This window comes from Sorex araneus, chromosome 1 (assembly GCF_027595985.1).
Source record: "Sorex araneus isolate mSorAra2 chromosome 1, mSorAra2.pri, whole genome shotgun sequence".
NCBI lineage: Eukaryota > Metazoa > Chordata > Mammalia > Eulipotyphla > Soricidae > Sorex > Sorex araneus.
The window spans coordinates 338,707,893-338,725,356 of record NC_073302.1 but is presented as its reverse complement, the minus strand read 5'-3'; the positions used below and the strand labels follow the sequence as shown (position 1 = coordinate 338,725,356).

The following is a 17,464-nucleotide window of genomic DNA, read 5'->3' as shown; positions in this document are numbered from 1 at the left end:
TCACTCCTGGCAGGGGGTAGTGCCAGGGATAGAACCCAGGTCAGCTGCTTTAAGGCAAAAGCCCGATCTGCTACATATCACTTCAGCCCTCTGTGCGAACTACTAAGAATAACAGAGGGCTGCATAACTAAATACAATCTTTATTTACACAACGGAATACTATGTAGTTATTAAGCATGTAGGAAAAATGTTCCTGCTGGCAAAAACATCTTTAAGCTACAGGGCAATATAAAGTCCATTTCTGAAAAGTCACATTTGTACAAATGAAAGACAAAGGTCTTAAAAGAATAGATTTGGAGTTAGTAGAAATTATTTTTGGATAAATAATTATTTTGGGATGAGGATACAAGAGTTGCTATTTTGTCTCTTTACAGGTCTGTATTTTCTAAATTATCTGTAATAGGCTACAGATCGAAGTAACAATGTTTTAAAAGAATAAAATTATTATTTCTGGCTGGCAAAACTTTGAAGTGGAAAAAGCTGCTATATGTTAAAAAACTCCTTATAATATACGGCAGAAGGTAGTAAACACTAGGTCGGGAGGTGAACAGAGAGGGAGGGCAGGGAAGGCATCAAGCTGAGCTTTATACCAAACCCAAGATAAGCCTCATAGAACTCATCAGGAGTCACAAAATGAACGGAGAAAGGGTAGGGGTGGACACTTCAGGGTAACAGACCAGAATAAGCAATGACTTTACATACATATGTATACACATATATAATAAACATTAGCCTGTCTAATATAAACCCGTATTCCCTTTAGAGAAAAGGAATAGAGAAAGTCCTTGGCCAGATGGGTGGAAGAACACAGGGATGAAAGAGAGTAACACAGGGACCGGGGCGATAGTACAGCGGGTAGGGCGTTTGCCTTGCACGAGGATGACTTGGGTTCGATCCCTGGCATTCCATACGGTCCCACAAGCACCGCCAGGAGTAATTCCTGAGTGCAGAGCCAGGAGTAACCCCTGAGCATCCTGGGTGTGACCCAAAAAGCAAAAAAAAAAAAAAGAGAGAGAGTAAGACATTGAGAAGAAGGGGGGGGTGAGACAGGGGAAGGTTATCTGTGAGCCAGGAGCCATCAGCCGAGGTTCCTTTCCAACCTTATAGAGCACTAGGGAAGAATAAGCTGTAAATCCATCTTCCTTATTGATTAAGTCCTGAGAACTCCAGCCTTGATGGTTTTTAACTTCCTTCCCGTCCCGGCCCTTCACCCCTCACGCCCAGAGGCCTGTCCATGCGGGCAGTGGGCAGTGGAAAGTGAGCACTGAGGGACAGCAGGCCTGTCAACTGGGTCTTGAGACAAAGCACTGAGTGCTCGGGCAGCTTGATTTCCCAAGACTCTTCCAAGCAGGGAGGAGCGGGAGCACCTCCAGGGCACAGGGAGAGGGCAGGGGGAGGTGGGCGGGGAGGGAGGGGGCTGTCTGACGCCAGCAGGGCACTGACTCCCTGGTCTTGGTCACAGAGGGAGCCTGAGCATCTGATGTGCCCCCCAAACAGGGCACTGGCTCCCTGGCCTTGGTCACAGAGGGAGCCTGAGCATCTGACGTGCCTCCCAAACGGGTAACAGCAGCAAGGAAGGAATCTGCACAAAAGCCTGGGGGGAGGGGCACCTCCCCGGAGAGACCTGCGACCCTGGGCAGCAGAGAAGTGACGAAGGTGGTGTCCACAGGGCATAGCTCCTGGCCAGGCTCTCAGACCCCAGACCTCATGGCCAGCATGGCGACCCCCTGGCACTCACTGCTGAGCCGCGATGGTGCATCTCTGGCCACCATCCTTGCTTGTCCCCGTGCCAGGTGACAGAATCCTGGCCAGACCCCGTGCAGGGGCACGGCCCAGCCCCGTACGCAAGGCTCCGGACGGCCATTTGCTCCTCCCTGACTCCGGGGAGCTGCTTGGCAAAGTCAGAGTGGAAAATCGGTGGAGCTAATGGTGGAGCAATGCAGACGCCAGAGCCAAGAACACAGCAAGGAGAGGCCGCGGCGCTCAGGCCCTGTGTGGTCAGGCCTGGGGGTGTGTGTGTGTCCCGACAAGTGAGCCCCTCTTCCTCACTGTGGCCGGGGCGGTGTGTGTGTGTGTGTGTGTGTGTGTGTGTGTATGTGTGTGTGTGTGTGTGTGTGTGTGTGTGTGTGTGTGTGTGTCCCCGTCCCACCTCCACTAGATCACTGGCCCACACCTTTTTAGAGGCACTCGCAGTCAGACACCCCTCTGGGGAATACGGGGCAGAGGGGCCCAGGCGGGGTGTATGGAACCTGGTAACTGAGCCCCTGCAGAAACCTGGGAACCCTAACCCTCATCCCGTCCAAGTGGGTTGTCTAATTTCACCCTCAGCTCCTTGAAATCCCAAGCGCTCTCTTGGCACGAGTGAGAAAGTCCCCCTCGGCATGCATGTGAAGCAGAAGGAAAGTGCTCTTCTCCCTGAGTGCCCGTCTGCGTGCCTCCAGCCTCCACCTCCACCTCCCGAGGCAGCGGGGGTTGGGCAGTGTGGCGGGGGTTGGGCAGTGTGGCCAGACCCCGGGAGCGTCACCGATGCCTGAAGCCCCGCGACACAGGTTTCTGCAGAACAAAGACAAAGCCTGGCTTTGTGGGACACAGAGTCCAGGGGGCTTGCGGCCAGAAATGGAAACTTGCAGCTTTTCCATTAAGTGGAACCTCGCCCCTTGGAGTCTGGAAGGCGGGAGGGACTGTGAAGCCCCGCCCACTCAAGCACTTATTAGTTGCAGGTTTCTGAGCGTGAACTCAGAGCTGTGTCCCTCTGACCATGGTCTGGGGGGTCTAAGAGAGGGGTAGAACTCCCCCTACCCAACTCTTAAAAACTGGCCTTACGTGCAATTCTGGATTTACTTTGAGAATGTGGATTTGCTCTAACAGAGAAAAAATGCATAGAAACAGGTTTGTTTCAAGTTGGCCTGCCTCTTCGCAAAGAGTCCCCCGCCCCTGGCCCCACCACACTCAGCGCATGACCCCCACAGTGCATCCACGCACCCCTGTCCCTCCCTCCAAGCTGGAGCTCAAGCCAGCTGGGCTGCTTCAGGATTCCGAGCTGAGAAGGGCAGGAAGGAGAGGGGGAGGGGAGAGAGCTTGGTTCTCCTGGAACCTTTATTAAATCAAATTTCCAAGGACAGCCAGGAACTTTGGACCTCCTCATCCCTCAGGGACATTTGCAGACATGGTGGGGGTGGGAGGCCTCCTGACACAGAGACTAACTCGAGACAGACAGATACACACACCCACACACACCCCTTTCTAAAGAGTTGGCAGAGGCTCTCACACCACCCAGGAGTGCAACCAGGGGGCACTTTCTATATGTTCCCAAAGTAGATTTCCAGGAGGTGAGGCGCGGAGTCATTTTTTTTTTTCCTGGTAAAGGGCAACAGTAGGCCAAGTAAGTATGGGAGGCTCTGCTACAGTTTTGGGCAGAGTTTTGGTTTTGGTTTTACAGAGATGAGTTTCCCCGAGGACAGCAGCATTACTTGTCAGCAGGGCCGAGACAGCATGGTAGTACCTGACAGGTGAGGGAAGCACAGGCGGATTCCCCCCACGGTGTCATGGCAGCTCACGGCAGGGCCCAGTGCTCTCCCAGGAGGCCTGAAGCCCACGCAGACGGGCAGCACGGACACACGCTGGCCAGAGAGCTGGGCCCTCCAAATCTGAGTCTGTCCTGGCTCCAGCCAGCCGCAAAGCAAAGTGCCTCCTAGCAACAGGGGAGACAGCGCCTGCCCGCTCTGCCGCTCCCGGCTCTGTGCAAAGGCTTCGTGTACAGTCTCACTTGACACTCAGAGGAATCAAGTGTCGCCGAGAGCGGATGTTCATCACCAGTATAGATTATGTAGGCACAGAGATGCATCCTCCCCAGTTTAACCGTCCGTGAGAAGCAGAGCCAACCACAAAACTAAAGCACGGAAAATGCATGCCCACACAAAGACTCAGACATGTATACTCACAGGGATTTGGGTATTAACAACCCAAACAGCCATCAACAGTAAAGGGGTTTAGATTCAGCCGATAATTCCATTATATGAAGTTCCAGAGCAGGTGAAACTCAAGTACAGCGATGAAGTCACATGGATGGTGCGTGCGTAGGTCCGTGCAAAGGGATTGCAAAGGAGCATGTGGGAAGTGTGGGGAGTGAGGAAAGTGTTCCCTATCCTGATTGGGGTGAAAGTTACCTGGATGTTACATTATGAACACTACCCTGTACTTACAACACATGAGAAAGTGACGTTTCACAGAATTACAGCCCAAGTTGATTTGCTCCGTGGCATCTAACTCAGTCTTATTCCTGCACAGCCTCCACTTCTCCCATCTCTTCTCCCTTTCTAGAATCTTATTTATTGTCAACAACACTCAGCCTGGGCCAGAGAGAAGCTACGGAGGCAAAGGCGCTTAACTGGCAGCACCGCGCAAATGTGATCCTGGTCTGAACCCAGACCACATACGGCCCTACAGCACTGCCAGGAGCGGCCTGAAACCAAACCAAACTCTCAGCCCCCAGCTCCTTCCACCCTGCCTGGCTTCCTTTTCTAATGATAAATTCAAACAGGAGCTTCGATCATCTCCTCCACCACCGCTAGCGTCCCCCTGCAGTTTCTTATGCTTATAGCTTAGATGCCCTTTTCTTGCTTGCAAATGTGCAACTCTGAGATTCACATTACCTCATTCTCCCACCCTCTCAGACCTGCAAGAGCTTGAGGGTTTTATTTAAAGGCCACTTTAGGACCTATCACAAATGCATATCGCAACCATCATCCCGTGGTCAGTGCTCTTGTGACCCCTTATCCCTATCTACGCGATTTGACAGCTGATGCAAATCCTTACAAACTTCCGACCTTAACGACTCCATTGCCAATCAACACATTTAAACCCATAGGTCCTATTTCTGAAGTATCTTTCACTATTTTTTCTTCCATTACAATTACAGGGATCCTACCCTTGTTCATACCCACCTATCCTCATTAAAACCACCACCCAATTGTCTTTTTGGCAAAAGCTATAGCAGTGGTAATAAGTAGAAACACCTGACCGATAACTGATCGATCCAGATTATTTTAGTTAGCCCTTTATTACTACCCCCAGGCGATGATTTTACTTTTGTTTATTTTTTTGGTTTTTGAGCCACAGCCAGTGGGGCTCAGGACTTACTCCCGGCTCTGTGCTCAGGATTAGTCCTGGAAAGGCTCAAGGGACCCTGAGGCACTGGAATCAAACCCTGCGTGCAAGGCAAACATCCTCCCCACTGGACTATGTCTCCAGTCCCTTACACCCCCATTTTAAAGATGAACAAAGGTTCATGTGTTTGAGTGATTTGTCAAAACCAGTAATACATTTCATTCATTAAGTGGTGGAACAGGGTTCAAACATAGCTTCTTCCTCCCATCCACCCGAACTCAGCTGGGCCAGATGAACTAGCTGAAAAGTGACAACCGGATCACAACTTTTTAAAGGCCGGGAGATAGCAGAAGGGTTAAGGCACTTGCTTCGCATGTGGCAGACCCCACTTTGCTTGACCCCTGGGCTATATCTGCTCTAAGCCCTAGGCAGAGTCAGATGTAGCCCCTGAGCACGACCCCAGAGTCCTGAAACAAAACAAAATCTTTTCGAAGTTCTTTCACGTACTGCACTTTAGTACACCTTGTCCACCTTAGCGCGGAACAAAGCCGACCCAATCCAATTCTCCCCAGAACTGCACTTTTCTTTTCTTCTCCTGTCTCTGGTGTTGTGCAGGACTTCCTCCTGGCTCGATGCTCAGAGACCACTGCCGGGGGGGGGGGGGGGTGTGCAGGGCACTGTATGGGGTGCTGGGGATAGAACCCCAGTCAGCCACAGAAAGGCAAGTACTTTACCCACCGCACGATGGCTCAGGCCCCAACTGGAGCCACATTCACCTTCCCCTCTCCCACGCTGCTCCAGCTAGTCACTCTCCGTCCTCCCCACCTCTCACCCGGTGCTCCCCGACTCTCCAGCCGCCGGCAGGAAGGCAAGATGGCACACAGACAGGCCCCGATGCCGCTCTCACAGAAGCACTGCCCATTCCCTAGGGGCCTGGGCTGTTTATCTGCTCCCCCTTCCCTGACAGTCCCTGGAGTGTGACCCAAGCACTGAACCCTAATTTAGTGTCCCTCGCGCACCACTGCCTCACACAGCCTCAATCTGGACATCGTTGTCTGGCTTAGGGAGCCCACTCTGGGGGCCTAATCACAGCTCTTTCGTTTCAGGTAGAAAAAAAGCACAAACCTGCCCTGAGCAGGTCACCCATGGCCAACCGCTGACCTCATGACCAACCTCTGACCTCACGACCAACCTCGGGCCTCACAACTCAATGATGAAACTGATTCTGAGCAGGCCCACAGCAGGGAGGGGGCCTGGCAGTCTCCCAGTGACAGGAGGCCCAGTGGCTCTGCCCCCGCCCCACCCGCTGGCGAGGGCCAGGCGTTGACTTTACCTTGTTCAGGCAGGGTTGGGGCCGGCCTGGCAGTGCAGAGTGTGGCTGTGACCAGCACAGCCCAGACGAGGAGGTACTTCCAGCTCCACATCCCAGTTCCGCAGTTAGAGGTTGGTGACCAGGCGCCACACCTCCATGGAGACTCCGCCTTGAGCGTAATCCTCTCCGAGCTGACTCTGGGGGAAGGAAGAACGGAAATGTTAGGCGGGTGCGCAGCAGTGGGTGATAGGGGGTGCAGAGCGGGGAGAGGAGCATGTTCCGAGTTCCTCTGTCCGGAGGGTTCTTGAAGCAATAACGTTCCTCCCTCAAGGCACAAAGAGGAGAATTGTGGCCCTGCCCAAATGTTGGATCTGAGGTTAGAGGCCTGGATCACACAAAGGAGCACTTTAACTCAGCTCTGCAATTATTTACTGAATGCGGACTATGTGCCGGCTTGCTGGGAAAGTTGTCGTGAAGCTCTCCCAGGCACAAAGCCGAGACTGCCTGTGCCAGGAGAGCAAATGGACTCATGGAAGGCCGAGGGTCCTGACGCTTATTGGGCAAGGGCTTCCTAGGTGTGGTTGGTTGCAGGAGGCTGGGCCTGCCAAGAGGGCCCCAATAAGGCGAATCCTGTGAGGGCAAGCGGGGAGGGCTGAAGGAGGGAGTGAGGTGGGGTGCAGGAAATAGGGGCTGGAGCGATAACACAGCGGGGAGAGCGTTTGCCTTGCACGCGGTCGACCCGGGTTCGATTCCCAGCATCCCATGTGGTTCCCTGAGCACCGCCAGGGGTAATTCCTGAGTGCAGAGCCAGGAGTAACCCCTGTGCATCGCTGGGTGTGATGCAAAAAGAAAACACACACACACACACACACACACACACACACACACACACACACACACAAAGAACTAGGACATAGGGATACGGGGATTCTGGACCACTCCGGCTGGGCCCCACGCTGTGCCTCTCTGTCCAGCACAGGCACACTGCACAGGGCAGTGGGGTCAGGCCGCAAGCCGAGCCCATCTGGAAGTGGGTGCGGCCAGACAGAATGCAGTGACGGCTCACACCACTCACCATCTCACCGCAGAGGCAGAGCACCCACCCACTGCCCTGGGGCTGGAGGGGGAACTTTCGAGCACCTCTGGGCTGTAAGGCTGAGAGAGCTCCACTGATGACCTCGGACTGAGCAATACCTTCCCAGGGTGACCGTCTCCATCATCAAGGTGGCTTTTGCCCTAACTACTCCAGGGAACCATCCAAGCTCTTCAGAGAATCCATCTCCTGGGGCCGTGCCCACTGAGGTACCGCAGCCCTGCCTCCCGACAGCCCGAGTGGAGGGACATCAGGCCTGGATAGCAGAGCCCCCCAGAACCTGTCAGCAGCAGGCCACGCTCATGTGCTTCCGCCCAAGGCTTTCCGAGAATCCTAATGAACTCACATCAAAGGAGAATTTCTCTTTATTTTCAAAGAGGCATGCTTTAAATTTCTCGTTGGGGGCTAGGGGCCAGAGCAATAGTACAGTGGGTAGGGTGTTTGCCTCGCATGCGGCCAACCTAGGTTCGATCCCCGGCATCCCTTATGGTCCCCCGAGCACCGCCAGAAGTAATTTTTGAGTCCAGAGCCAGGAGTAACCCCTGAGCATCGCTGGGTGTGACCCAAAAAGAAAAAAAAAAAGTTCGGGGCTAGAGCAATAGTACAGCCGGTAGGGTAGGGGTTTGCCTTGCACACAACCAACCTGGGTTTGATCCTCAGCACCCCAAACAGTCCCTTGAGCCTGACAGGAATGACCCCAGAGTACAGAGACAGACCTGTGAATCGCTGGGGGTGGTCCAAAAACACCAAACAAAAATTATCTTAGTTTTCCTGACTGTAAGGAGGAAACTGAAAAAAAAAATTGTGATGGACAAATATGTACTGAACACCTAGTATGGGTCGAGCAGGGTCTTGGAGGGGGAGAGGTGGGGAACCACACGTGGTGGTGCTAGAGCTGACTCCTGGCTCTCACTCAGGAATCACTCGTGGCGGTGCTCAGGGGACAATACAGGATGCCAAGGATTGAACCTGGGCCGGCTACATGCAAAGCAATGCCATCGCTGCTGGGGTAAGCAGGCTCCGTGAACACTGGTAACATGTAAGATGTCCTTTCTTCTCACAGTAAACCCACTGGGATGGGAAAGACCAGGAGAGGCTCAGCTCTGCAAGGACTCCCAGCTGGAAAGCAACAGTATCTAGGCTCAGCTGTCAGAGGCAAAGGGGCTAGTGTAGCCTGCTGGAACTGACACAAACTCTCACTCACTTCCATTCTCAGTTCCCTGCTTGAAAGACAGACCCTTGTTGCCATCCAGGACACGGGGCCATCCCTGGTCGGGAAGTTCTGCCCGCAGGGGGATTCTCAGCCTGCTTCACAAGGGTCGAAGAGTGGCCAATCAGTGCTCTTGCTATGAGTCCATAGCCCAGAGACACACCAAACACAGGACACAGTCCAGAAACAACAGATACATGCTAAGAACCTAAGTCCCACGAAACCACCAGAGTCTAGACGTTTCAGGGGCCAGGGCACCCAGAACCATCAGGAGTGATCTCTGAAATGCAGAGCCAGGAGTAAGCCCTGCACACTGTGGGGTGTGTCCCCACCACAAAAAGGGGACTTTTAGTAGCACTGTCGTCCCCGTTGTTCATCGATTTGCTTGAGTGGGCACCAGTAACATCTCCATTGTGAGACTTGTTGTTACTGTTTTTGACATATCAAATACGCCACGGGGAGCTTGCCAGGCTCTGCTGTGCAGACGAGATACTCTCGGCAGCTTGCTGGGCTCTCCGAGAGGGAATCGAACCTGGGTTGGCCGCGTGCAAGGCAAACACCCTACCCGCTGGGCTATCACTCCTGTCCAGTAACCCTCCAGGAAAGGGTGGCATCATCTTGTGACAAGATTGTTTTCAAAAGAAACAGACAGAGGCTCCTACTACCACTTGGCACTGTGTCCTGAAAATCCTGCCCACCTGCCACAGTGACAGCCCTATTTCAACCCTGCCAGTCGGTCACCCGAAACTCTTCTCATAGCTGGGGCTGGAGCAACAGCACAGCGGGCAGGGCACCTTGCCTTGCAAACAGCCAACCTGGGTTTGATCCCCAGCACCCCATATAGTCCCTCAAGAGCATAAGGAATGACCCCTGAGCACTGCTAGGTAAGTCTACCCCCAGCCCCAAGCAAAACAAACTAATCTCATGGCTTCCTTGCAAAGTTCCCATCCTACCTTTCCTGAATCTTTTTTTTTTCTTTTTGGGTCACACCCAGCGATGCACAGGGGTTACTCCTGGCTCTGCACTCAGGAATTACTCCTGGCGGTGCTCAAGGGACCATATGGGATGCTGGGAATCGAACCCGGGTCGGCCGTGTGCAAGGCAAACATCCTAGCTGCCGTGCTATTGCTCCAGCCCCTCCTTCCCGAATCTTTAGGACAAAGGATGGCAAGAAAAGCCCAGCCTCCCAGGCAGGCAGTGGCTCCTGGAAGGGGCGGCATACCCCTGGCACACCCCTTCCGAAGGCTGGAGCCAACGAGTTCTAACTGCTCGTCCACAGGCAGTCTGGAGCCTGGACTGCCACCTCCTCCTCCCCTCACCTTCTGCTCTTTCTCCAATTAGCGAATTCTTGAAAGCCCTTAGGGGCACTCTCCTTCCTTCACTGCTCCACAGATGTGGAGCCTCACAGGTGCGGACGGCAGCTTCCTCCGAGACAGCTGTTCCACCTCAGCTCTCCCCCTGGCCTGGTTTCCTGGGGAGGACTCAGCGCCGCCAAGGTGCAAAGGCCTCACAGCGAGTACAGGGGTACAGGAACGTATATTTGCCTCCCACCGGTCGGAGGGGGCCTCCAACCCCAGCGGCTGAGGGCAAGGGCATCTCACTCAGTAAATCTCAGGGTAAATGGGTGTTTCACACACAGATTAGCATGTGCCTCCACAATGTCTCAGAGTCTGGGGTGAAGCTCAGATGATACTCCTAGTCTAAAAATAATGCGGAGGGGCCTGAGAGGTTGTACCGCAGGTAGGGCACTTGCCTTGCAGGTGGCGACCCCATACAGTTTCCAAGCCCCACTGGGAATGACCCCTGAGAGCAGAGCCAGTAGTAAGCCCTGGACACTGTCGGGAGTGGCCCCCGCACCAAACACAAACCCAAGAGCCAACAAAATTATATGGAGTCAATACTAGTGAATAGGGTGAGGGGGTAAAGCTAATCTGGTAGGGTTAGGAGGTAAATCCTTTTGAATTAATTTCCTTGGAGGCTTGGAGGCGGCATATCCATGATGCTTAGGGCTACTCCTGGTTCTGTGCTCAGAAATGGCTCCTGGCGGTGCTTGGTGAGTCAAACCAAGGGTCAGCTGGATGTAAGTCCTGTACTATCTCTCCAGCCCAGGGAAAAGTGAACTCCTGTCCTAAGCACATCACTCAACCTTCCTTAGCCCCAGAGTCCCACCTGCCAGAGAGAAACAAACGCTTGCACAGGTAGCTATAAGGCTCAGACGGGCAGTGGGTAAAACTCACCGCTTCTCTCCACAGTAATAATCGAGTGGAGGAAGTTACAAGGAGTGTGCTTTGAGTCACTCCTGGTCAGCACCCAGTACATCTCGGTAGCTGGGGGCAAGAGGAAAAGAACTTCCCACTTTTATAAATTCGCTACTATCCATCCATCCTCAAACCCAGACTCTAGGCTTCATTGTGCCATCAGGGCTCCTAGCTGCTTGAAACGGTCAGACAACTAAAAAGTGGCTAACCTAAGCTGACATATGCTAGAAGTGAAAAATATACTGATGTTAGAAACCAGGATATTTTGAAAAAAGAACATAGCTCAATTAAATTCTTATGCTGATTACTCAAATAGCTGATACTGTGTTTAAGCAAAATATTAAAATCTAAACACACTTATGAATTATGGAAAATGGGTTTCCCTTCTGTTGTTGTTGTGGACGTGGCTCCCGGTGGCTCATGCGCTATTTCAATGGGATGACACAGCTCGGCAAGCTCCCGGCCCGAGTTTCTTCTTTGCCCTTCGCTCACGTCCACCAAGCCAAGAGCTCACCGTTCTGAGTCTCACGGAGACAAGCAGAGTCTCTACAAGTCTCTCAAATCTTCTTGCTGAGGATCGCATCCCTCTGAATTTCCAAAGCAGTCCCCAAAGTTTTCCCAGCCCCCTTCATGCGTGCTAGTCTCATCGGCAGGAGTGTTATTCATGCTCTCCTGTCTCTTTTCCCTCGCATCTGACTTTTGTTCCCATCCTCAGCACCTAACACCTGCCAGGTGGATGCTGACACATTTGCTAATTAGAGGAGCTTGTGAATGAAAGAAAGGCTGACTGGAAAGAAACAAACTCAACAGAAAAGAGGTTGAGAAAGCAACGGTCAAGTTCACCTGATCAGCCTGGCAAACTCTACTCCCAAGCATTCCAACTGGGACATTTTCTAAACACCTCAGAGTCCTCAATAGTAAGGAAACAACAGCAAAACTATTGTTTTGAGTGTTTTTGACTGTCCAAAAAACAATAATTTAATAAAATAGCTTCTTCACAGAAATGGTCATTTTCCCCAACGAGAGCGCTCTTTACTCACTTTTCAGAGTGGCTGCGCCAGGCTGGGGCAACAGCTGCTAGGGCTGAGCACATGCTCTACACACAGATGAGCTAGGTCCCATCCTTGGCTTCACCCGGGACCCTAAGCACCACCTGGAGTGACCACAATCGTCCAGAGTGTTAACTGGCCTGTGCCCTCTAACAAGCAAACAGACGCAGAATGGCGCGGCGAGTACTTCAAAACACTGGAGCAGGGCCAGAGAGAGAGTCCGAGTGGTAAGGTACCTGGCTTCAGTCCCTGGCACCCCGCAATGCCCCCCAAGCCCTACCAGGAGTGATCCCTGAGCACAGAGGCAGGATTAAGCCCCAAGTACCACTGGGTGTGGGTCCCCCAAAAAAGGTTAGGGGCAGAAAGTTAAGCCGCTCAGTCTACAATTTTTTTTTTTTAAGTTTCTGTGAGAAGGGGGGTGGGGAGTTCTGGGCCCATAAATACAGTCCAGGGCATGAGGCATCTGCTTTGGCACAGCTGACTCTAGTCTAATCCCTGGTACCCTCCACGGTCATCTCAGCACAGAACAAGGAGTGGGTCTCAAACCAAAAAGAAAGAAAAACAAAGAAAGAGTCTCTAGTCCTTGGGAGTGACGCATATTAAGAAATAAGTATTAGTAATAAATAAAAACCCAAGGCTTCTCTCTGTAGCCCGGGAGGCTCCGTCGCAGGACTAGGGGAGCCCCGTGCCCCTGGAGCGGATCACTTCCCAGAAGCTATCTACTCGGGGGGCAGGCGGCCCAAACAGAGCTGCTTTAACTGGTAGTGGTCATGCGGAGAGAACTTCTGCCCTACGCAAGATGCATCCTCAGGGAGAAAGGCAAACCCCCCCGGCCCAGGCGTGGTATTTCATTCTTTCTGGAAACACCAACTCTTCCTTAAAGCCCTCCAGCTGGACTCCCAACAGTCAGGCAAAGTGCTTGGGAAGACAAATGCAAGACAAATTTCCCAAGAGAAAATGAAACTCATCTTAAGAGCTCCGGAGGCTTTCCAGAGTAAGACTTGGAATCCATTCTGGGGCCTCTCCACCAGCAGCGAGACTAAAACTTTCCTACGAAGCTCTTAACTCACAGCCATTTTGACGAAAGAGTAAAAAATGGAGGCCAGAAGGAAACACTGAGAGAAGCTGGCTGCTACAGTCCTCAGCTCGCAGGAGCCAATCTATTTTAGGAATCTAGTTTTAGGTGAACTGCTAAAGCAAAAAAACACACAACTGAAAGCAAAAAACTGATGACTCGGATGGAGCGACAGCTCAACTGTCTGGGCATGTGCAAAGCACCTCTGTCTTTGTTCCACCTCTGAGCACTGTGCCAGGAGTAGCCCCTAGAGCAATGCTGAGTGTGGCCAAAACCTAAGGAGAAAAACAACAAAAGAACTCATGACTTTTCCTAGGTGTGCATGGCTAAGTCCATCAGCCCGTATCCCTGACCTCTGGAAGCCACCAGGAATAAAGTAAGCGGGCTAGCCCAGACCAGGGTTCCCTGGCCCGAGGTGCTTCACCTGCTACCCAGCGGGAGCTGACGGGCACTTTCCCTAAGCCAGAAGAGGCCAAGGAAGAGGGGCCCCCAAGCTCTGAGTGGAAGGGCCCAGTCTCTCGGAGGCCGGGAGTCCAGGGGCCCTCCCTCCCTGCTGGCCCCACTGGAGTAAATGCAACAGACACTTGGAAGAGCTGGTCACTGAAGCAGACCTGACAACGATCCCGCCGGTCCCCAAGGACCCCAGTACTCCTTTTGGGGTCTGCCGCAGCACCACTTTGAAGCCCCCCCATCTCCCAACCAAATGGGGCAGATATGTAAACAAGTCATTAGGAAGACAGGCCGGCCAGCGGCTCTCCCTAGGTCACTGAGGAGAGATGACCCAGACTCCGGGGCAATTAGGCAGCCCCAGCCGCGTCCCAGGGGCCCAGCTTTTAAACAAGCTCGAGAGGAAACAGGGGCCCGGGCCAAGGGGGAAAATGGCCACTTTCTGCTGCCCCGTGCCAAAGCTAAGGTTCTACGACTTAGACGGTTTCCGAAAAAAGCGCTGGTCCGGAGGTGCAAAGGGCAGGGCCCATCTGCGGAGGAAACAAGTCGCCGTAATTACCATGTCTAGAGAAAGTGCGATTTCATTACAGCCTCGGAACGGGCGCCCAGAGGAGGAAACCAGAGAAGTGTTTTCAATTTGAAAGAAGCTTGGAAAAGTCCGGGGATCTCCGCCCGGCTGGAGCCGTGGCCCGAAACCCCGCGCCCGCGGGTTCGGGCGGGGTTTGGGCCGCAGCCGCTGCGGTGCCGGCGGAGGCCCCGCTCCGCGCCCCCCGAACTCGCTCCGCTCCCCTCGCGCGCCCCTCCGGGCCGGGAACTGCGCACCCGCGGGGCGGGAGAAGGATGTGAGCAATGCGGCTGCGGTGTGCCCGCCGAGGGCCAAACGGAACCAGATGCGGCCGGCACATCTGGAAAAGAAAGGGGGCCGAGGGGAACCCGGGGGAGAAAGACACCGCAGAAATGTTTTAATGGGCTAATGGCTTCTGGGCCCAGGAAAAAAGAAGCCCGCGTCAGCCCCCTCTCCGCCCCAACTCCCCAACTGCACCCTCGGCGCTCCCCGCGCCGCAGCCGACCCAGTCCCACGCCCCACCGGCAACGGGCGCGGGGCCCGGCGATCGGCCGTACCGCACCAGCCGCGTCCCTGCCCCCACCCCGCGGCCCGGACGGGACCCCCGCCCCTCGAACTTCCCACCTTCCCGGCGACCAAGGGGGCGCCCCCGCCGCGCACGCTCTCGGGACCGGGAATTCCTTTCTCCGCGCCGCGCGCCGGCACAGTGGGCCGCCGGGTGACGACACCCTCTCCAGCCTCCTGCGGGAGGAGCGCGGGCGGCCCGCCGCCCCGCCGGGTCCGCACGCCCACCCACGGACCTGCGGGGCGCGACGCAGCCCGCGCGCACGGGGACACACACGGGGACACGCTCGCGGGGGAGACACGCACGGGGACACGCGCGCAAGGGACAGACTCACGGACACACACGCGCACGGGAACAGGCACACACGGGGACACGCACGCACCGGGACACACGCACACGGGGACACGCACACGGGGACATACACACGGCGACACGTCCCCCACACACACCAGGACACACGCACACACACGCTGCCCCGCGGCCCGGCCGGCCCCTCCCGAACCCCCCGCCGCGCTGCCGGCGCGACTCCGCGGAAAAGTTGGGCGTCGGGCGGCGCGCGGGGCGGGGGCGCGGGGCGCCGCGGGCCAGACAAAGGGGGGCGCGGGGCGGCTCTTACCTCGGGGGCGCCGCGCTCCCGCCGGGGCCCGGGCCCGGCTCCGGCCCGTCCCCGCCGCGCGCGGGCGCGAACAATGGAGCGGGAGCGGGGGCCCCGGAGGCGGCGCGCGGGTGGGCGCGGGACCCCGCGGCCGTGTCGCCTCAGGCGTCCCGCCGCGCCCGCCCCAGGGCCCGCGCCTGGGTGGCCGCCGCCGTGCGCTGCGCGGGCTCCCGCCGAGTCCCGCTCCAGCCGACGCCGCCGCAGCAGTGGGCAGGGGCCGGGAGGGTCCGCTCGCCCGCGCCCGGCCTGGCCCCACCCCCGCCCCGCCCCCGCCGCTGCCTGCTGGGCCTTGTAGTCCCGGGCCGGGCCCCCGAGCCGAGGGGCAGCCGCCCGGCCCGGCCCGGCCTCTGCCTGGGCCCCGGGGTGCGCCGCGGCTGAGCGGAGTCGGGCTTCGGGGGGGCCCGCCCGGGGGGCCCCGCCTGGACTCCGATCGTGGGTCCCGGGGAAGCGCTGCTCGCTGCCTCTCAGCGGTTCCGAAACGGGGATGGGGCGGCTGGGAGGACTCTCCGGCAGGGGTGGGGTGGAGGGAAACCTGGCACGTAGTTAACACTCCATAAATAGCAAGCGGCATTTATCCCCGAGAAGGTGGGCCACCTCCCCCCTCCTCCCCACCCCGACACTTCCCTTCCCTCTCCTCTTTTCCCATCACAAAACTTAGGTCTCGTGGCTGGCCGGCGGGGAGCTTGACCCTCTACACGGGGCGTGCAATGCTTGGCCTCTAGAAGTTTCCGCCTTGCGAAGAATGTTTAGAAGCAGAGTTGGTGGTGGAGATTGGGGGTCGTGGTGCTGCTTCAGAATCAGACTCCTCCCGCAGAACGCTGGAGTGGCTGGGAGCTGAGGGCAAAGGAGCCGGCTGCTCAGACAGAGGCAACCGCGTTTGGTGGTTCCCTAGTGGAACCGGCCTGAATCCTGTGGGGAACTTTCCCACTGACAGTGTTGGGCCTGCTCAGACTGTCCCAGGAAGAAGCAGAGTCTAACTTTCTAAAGCTTTGAAAAAGGGCGGGAGGGTGGGATGCATAGGCCACACTAGACAGGAAGTGCTCTGCACACCCTCCCCCCATACTTGTCAATAGTTTGATTTTGGGCAAGTCACTGATCTGAAAAAATCAAAACTTGTTTATTACCCCCCTCCCCAGATGTTTGGGACTCCCTCGCTAGGTTTTCATAAGGATCAGTTAAAATAGCAGGGATCTGGGGAGACAACTCAAGTATACGTGAATCCCTGAATCCAGACCTGGGCGCCCCGATTCCTGTCTTTGTTTGGGGGGCACACCTGGTAAGGCTCGGGGGTTACTCTGCCTCTGTGCTCAGAGGTCACTTGTAGCACTGTTTAGAGGACTGGATAGGATGCCAGGATTCAAGCTGAGACTGGCTCTGTGCAAGGCAAACACGCTACCTGCTGTACTGTCTCTCCAGACCCAAGTTCTCCTTCATTTTAAATAATCATATACTACCTCCCCCGGCCCTTTAGGAAAGCCAAATCCATGCCGCTTCCCACCAGAGAGGCCTGCCTCGCTAATCCCAGCCCTGTCAGTCCCTGGAGTCCTCACCGGCCTTCTGGAGTGATCCTTCGCATCACTCTGAATTATCTCTTAAAAACTCTCTTCAACAGGCTTTGAGACTGTTCAAGGACAAGGAGCCCTCCTGGATGTCTGTCCTGGCTGTAAACCCATCCTTGTGGATGAACGTGATGAAGGCACAGAAGGGAACCAACCAGAGCAGGGAGTCCGGTAGAAGACAGGCTGGGGAAGTCCGGTGCGAAGGTTCACATCTAACTAGTTTCCCCCATTTGCCTCTAAAAGAGATCTGTCACTCTTTCTCTCTTTGAGCCTTCAAGAAAGAGGGAGTTTTGTCTTTTTAAATTTTTTATTGCTTGAGACTTTGTGTTTTTCAATCCTGTTAATAATGGTTTCTCATGCACATAATTCCAGCACCATACCCATCACCAACGCTCCCCACACCCCCCTCCCACCCCAAAGCAGGAAGTTTAAGTGAAGCCCTCTTTTCATTTCTTTTGGGGCCATTTTAGGCTTCTCCCCACCCCCCCGAATACGTTAAAGCATATGTCCTTGATGTAAATAAACCCAGTGCTTTGGGGGGGGTGGGGGGTGTTGAGGAGATGTCACCCG

At 55.1% G+C, this 17,464-nt stretch overlaps 1 protein-coding gene across 6 annotated transcripts in view; it reads right to left on the bottom strand.

Annotated features, from left to right (window-relative positions):
* FGFR1 (fibroblast growth factor receptor 1) overlaps window positions 1–15,530 on the bottom strand; it is a 46,151-nt gene extending 30,621 nt beyond the window's left edge. For 2 of the 6 annotated variants that reach the window (XM_055124580.1, XM_055124587.1), the window contains exons 1-2: window positions 15,297–15,530; window positions 6,440–6,615 (exon numbers count right to left, since the gene is read on the bottom strand). In XM_055124580.1, the coding sequence (XP_054980555.1) occupies window positions 6,440–6,530 (91 nt within the window). In that variant the 5' untranslated portion in view covers window positions 6,531–6,615; window positions 15,297–15,530. Of the gene's footprint in view, window positions 1–6,439; window positions 6,616–14,739; window positions 15,133–15,296 lie in introns of those variants that run through there. The other 4 variants (XM_055124578.1, XM_055124584.1, XM_055124589.1 and 1 more) reach the window with 2 other exon arrangements.
* Between the last annotated feature and the right edge of the window lie 1,934 nt (window positions 15,531–17,464).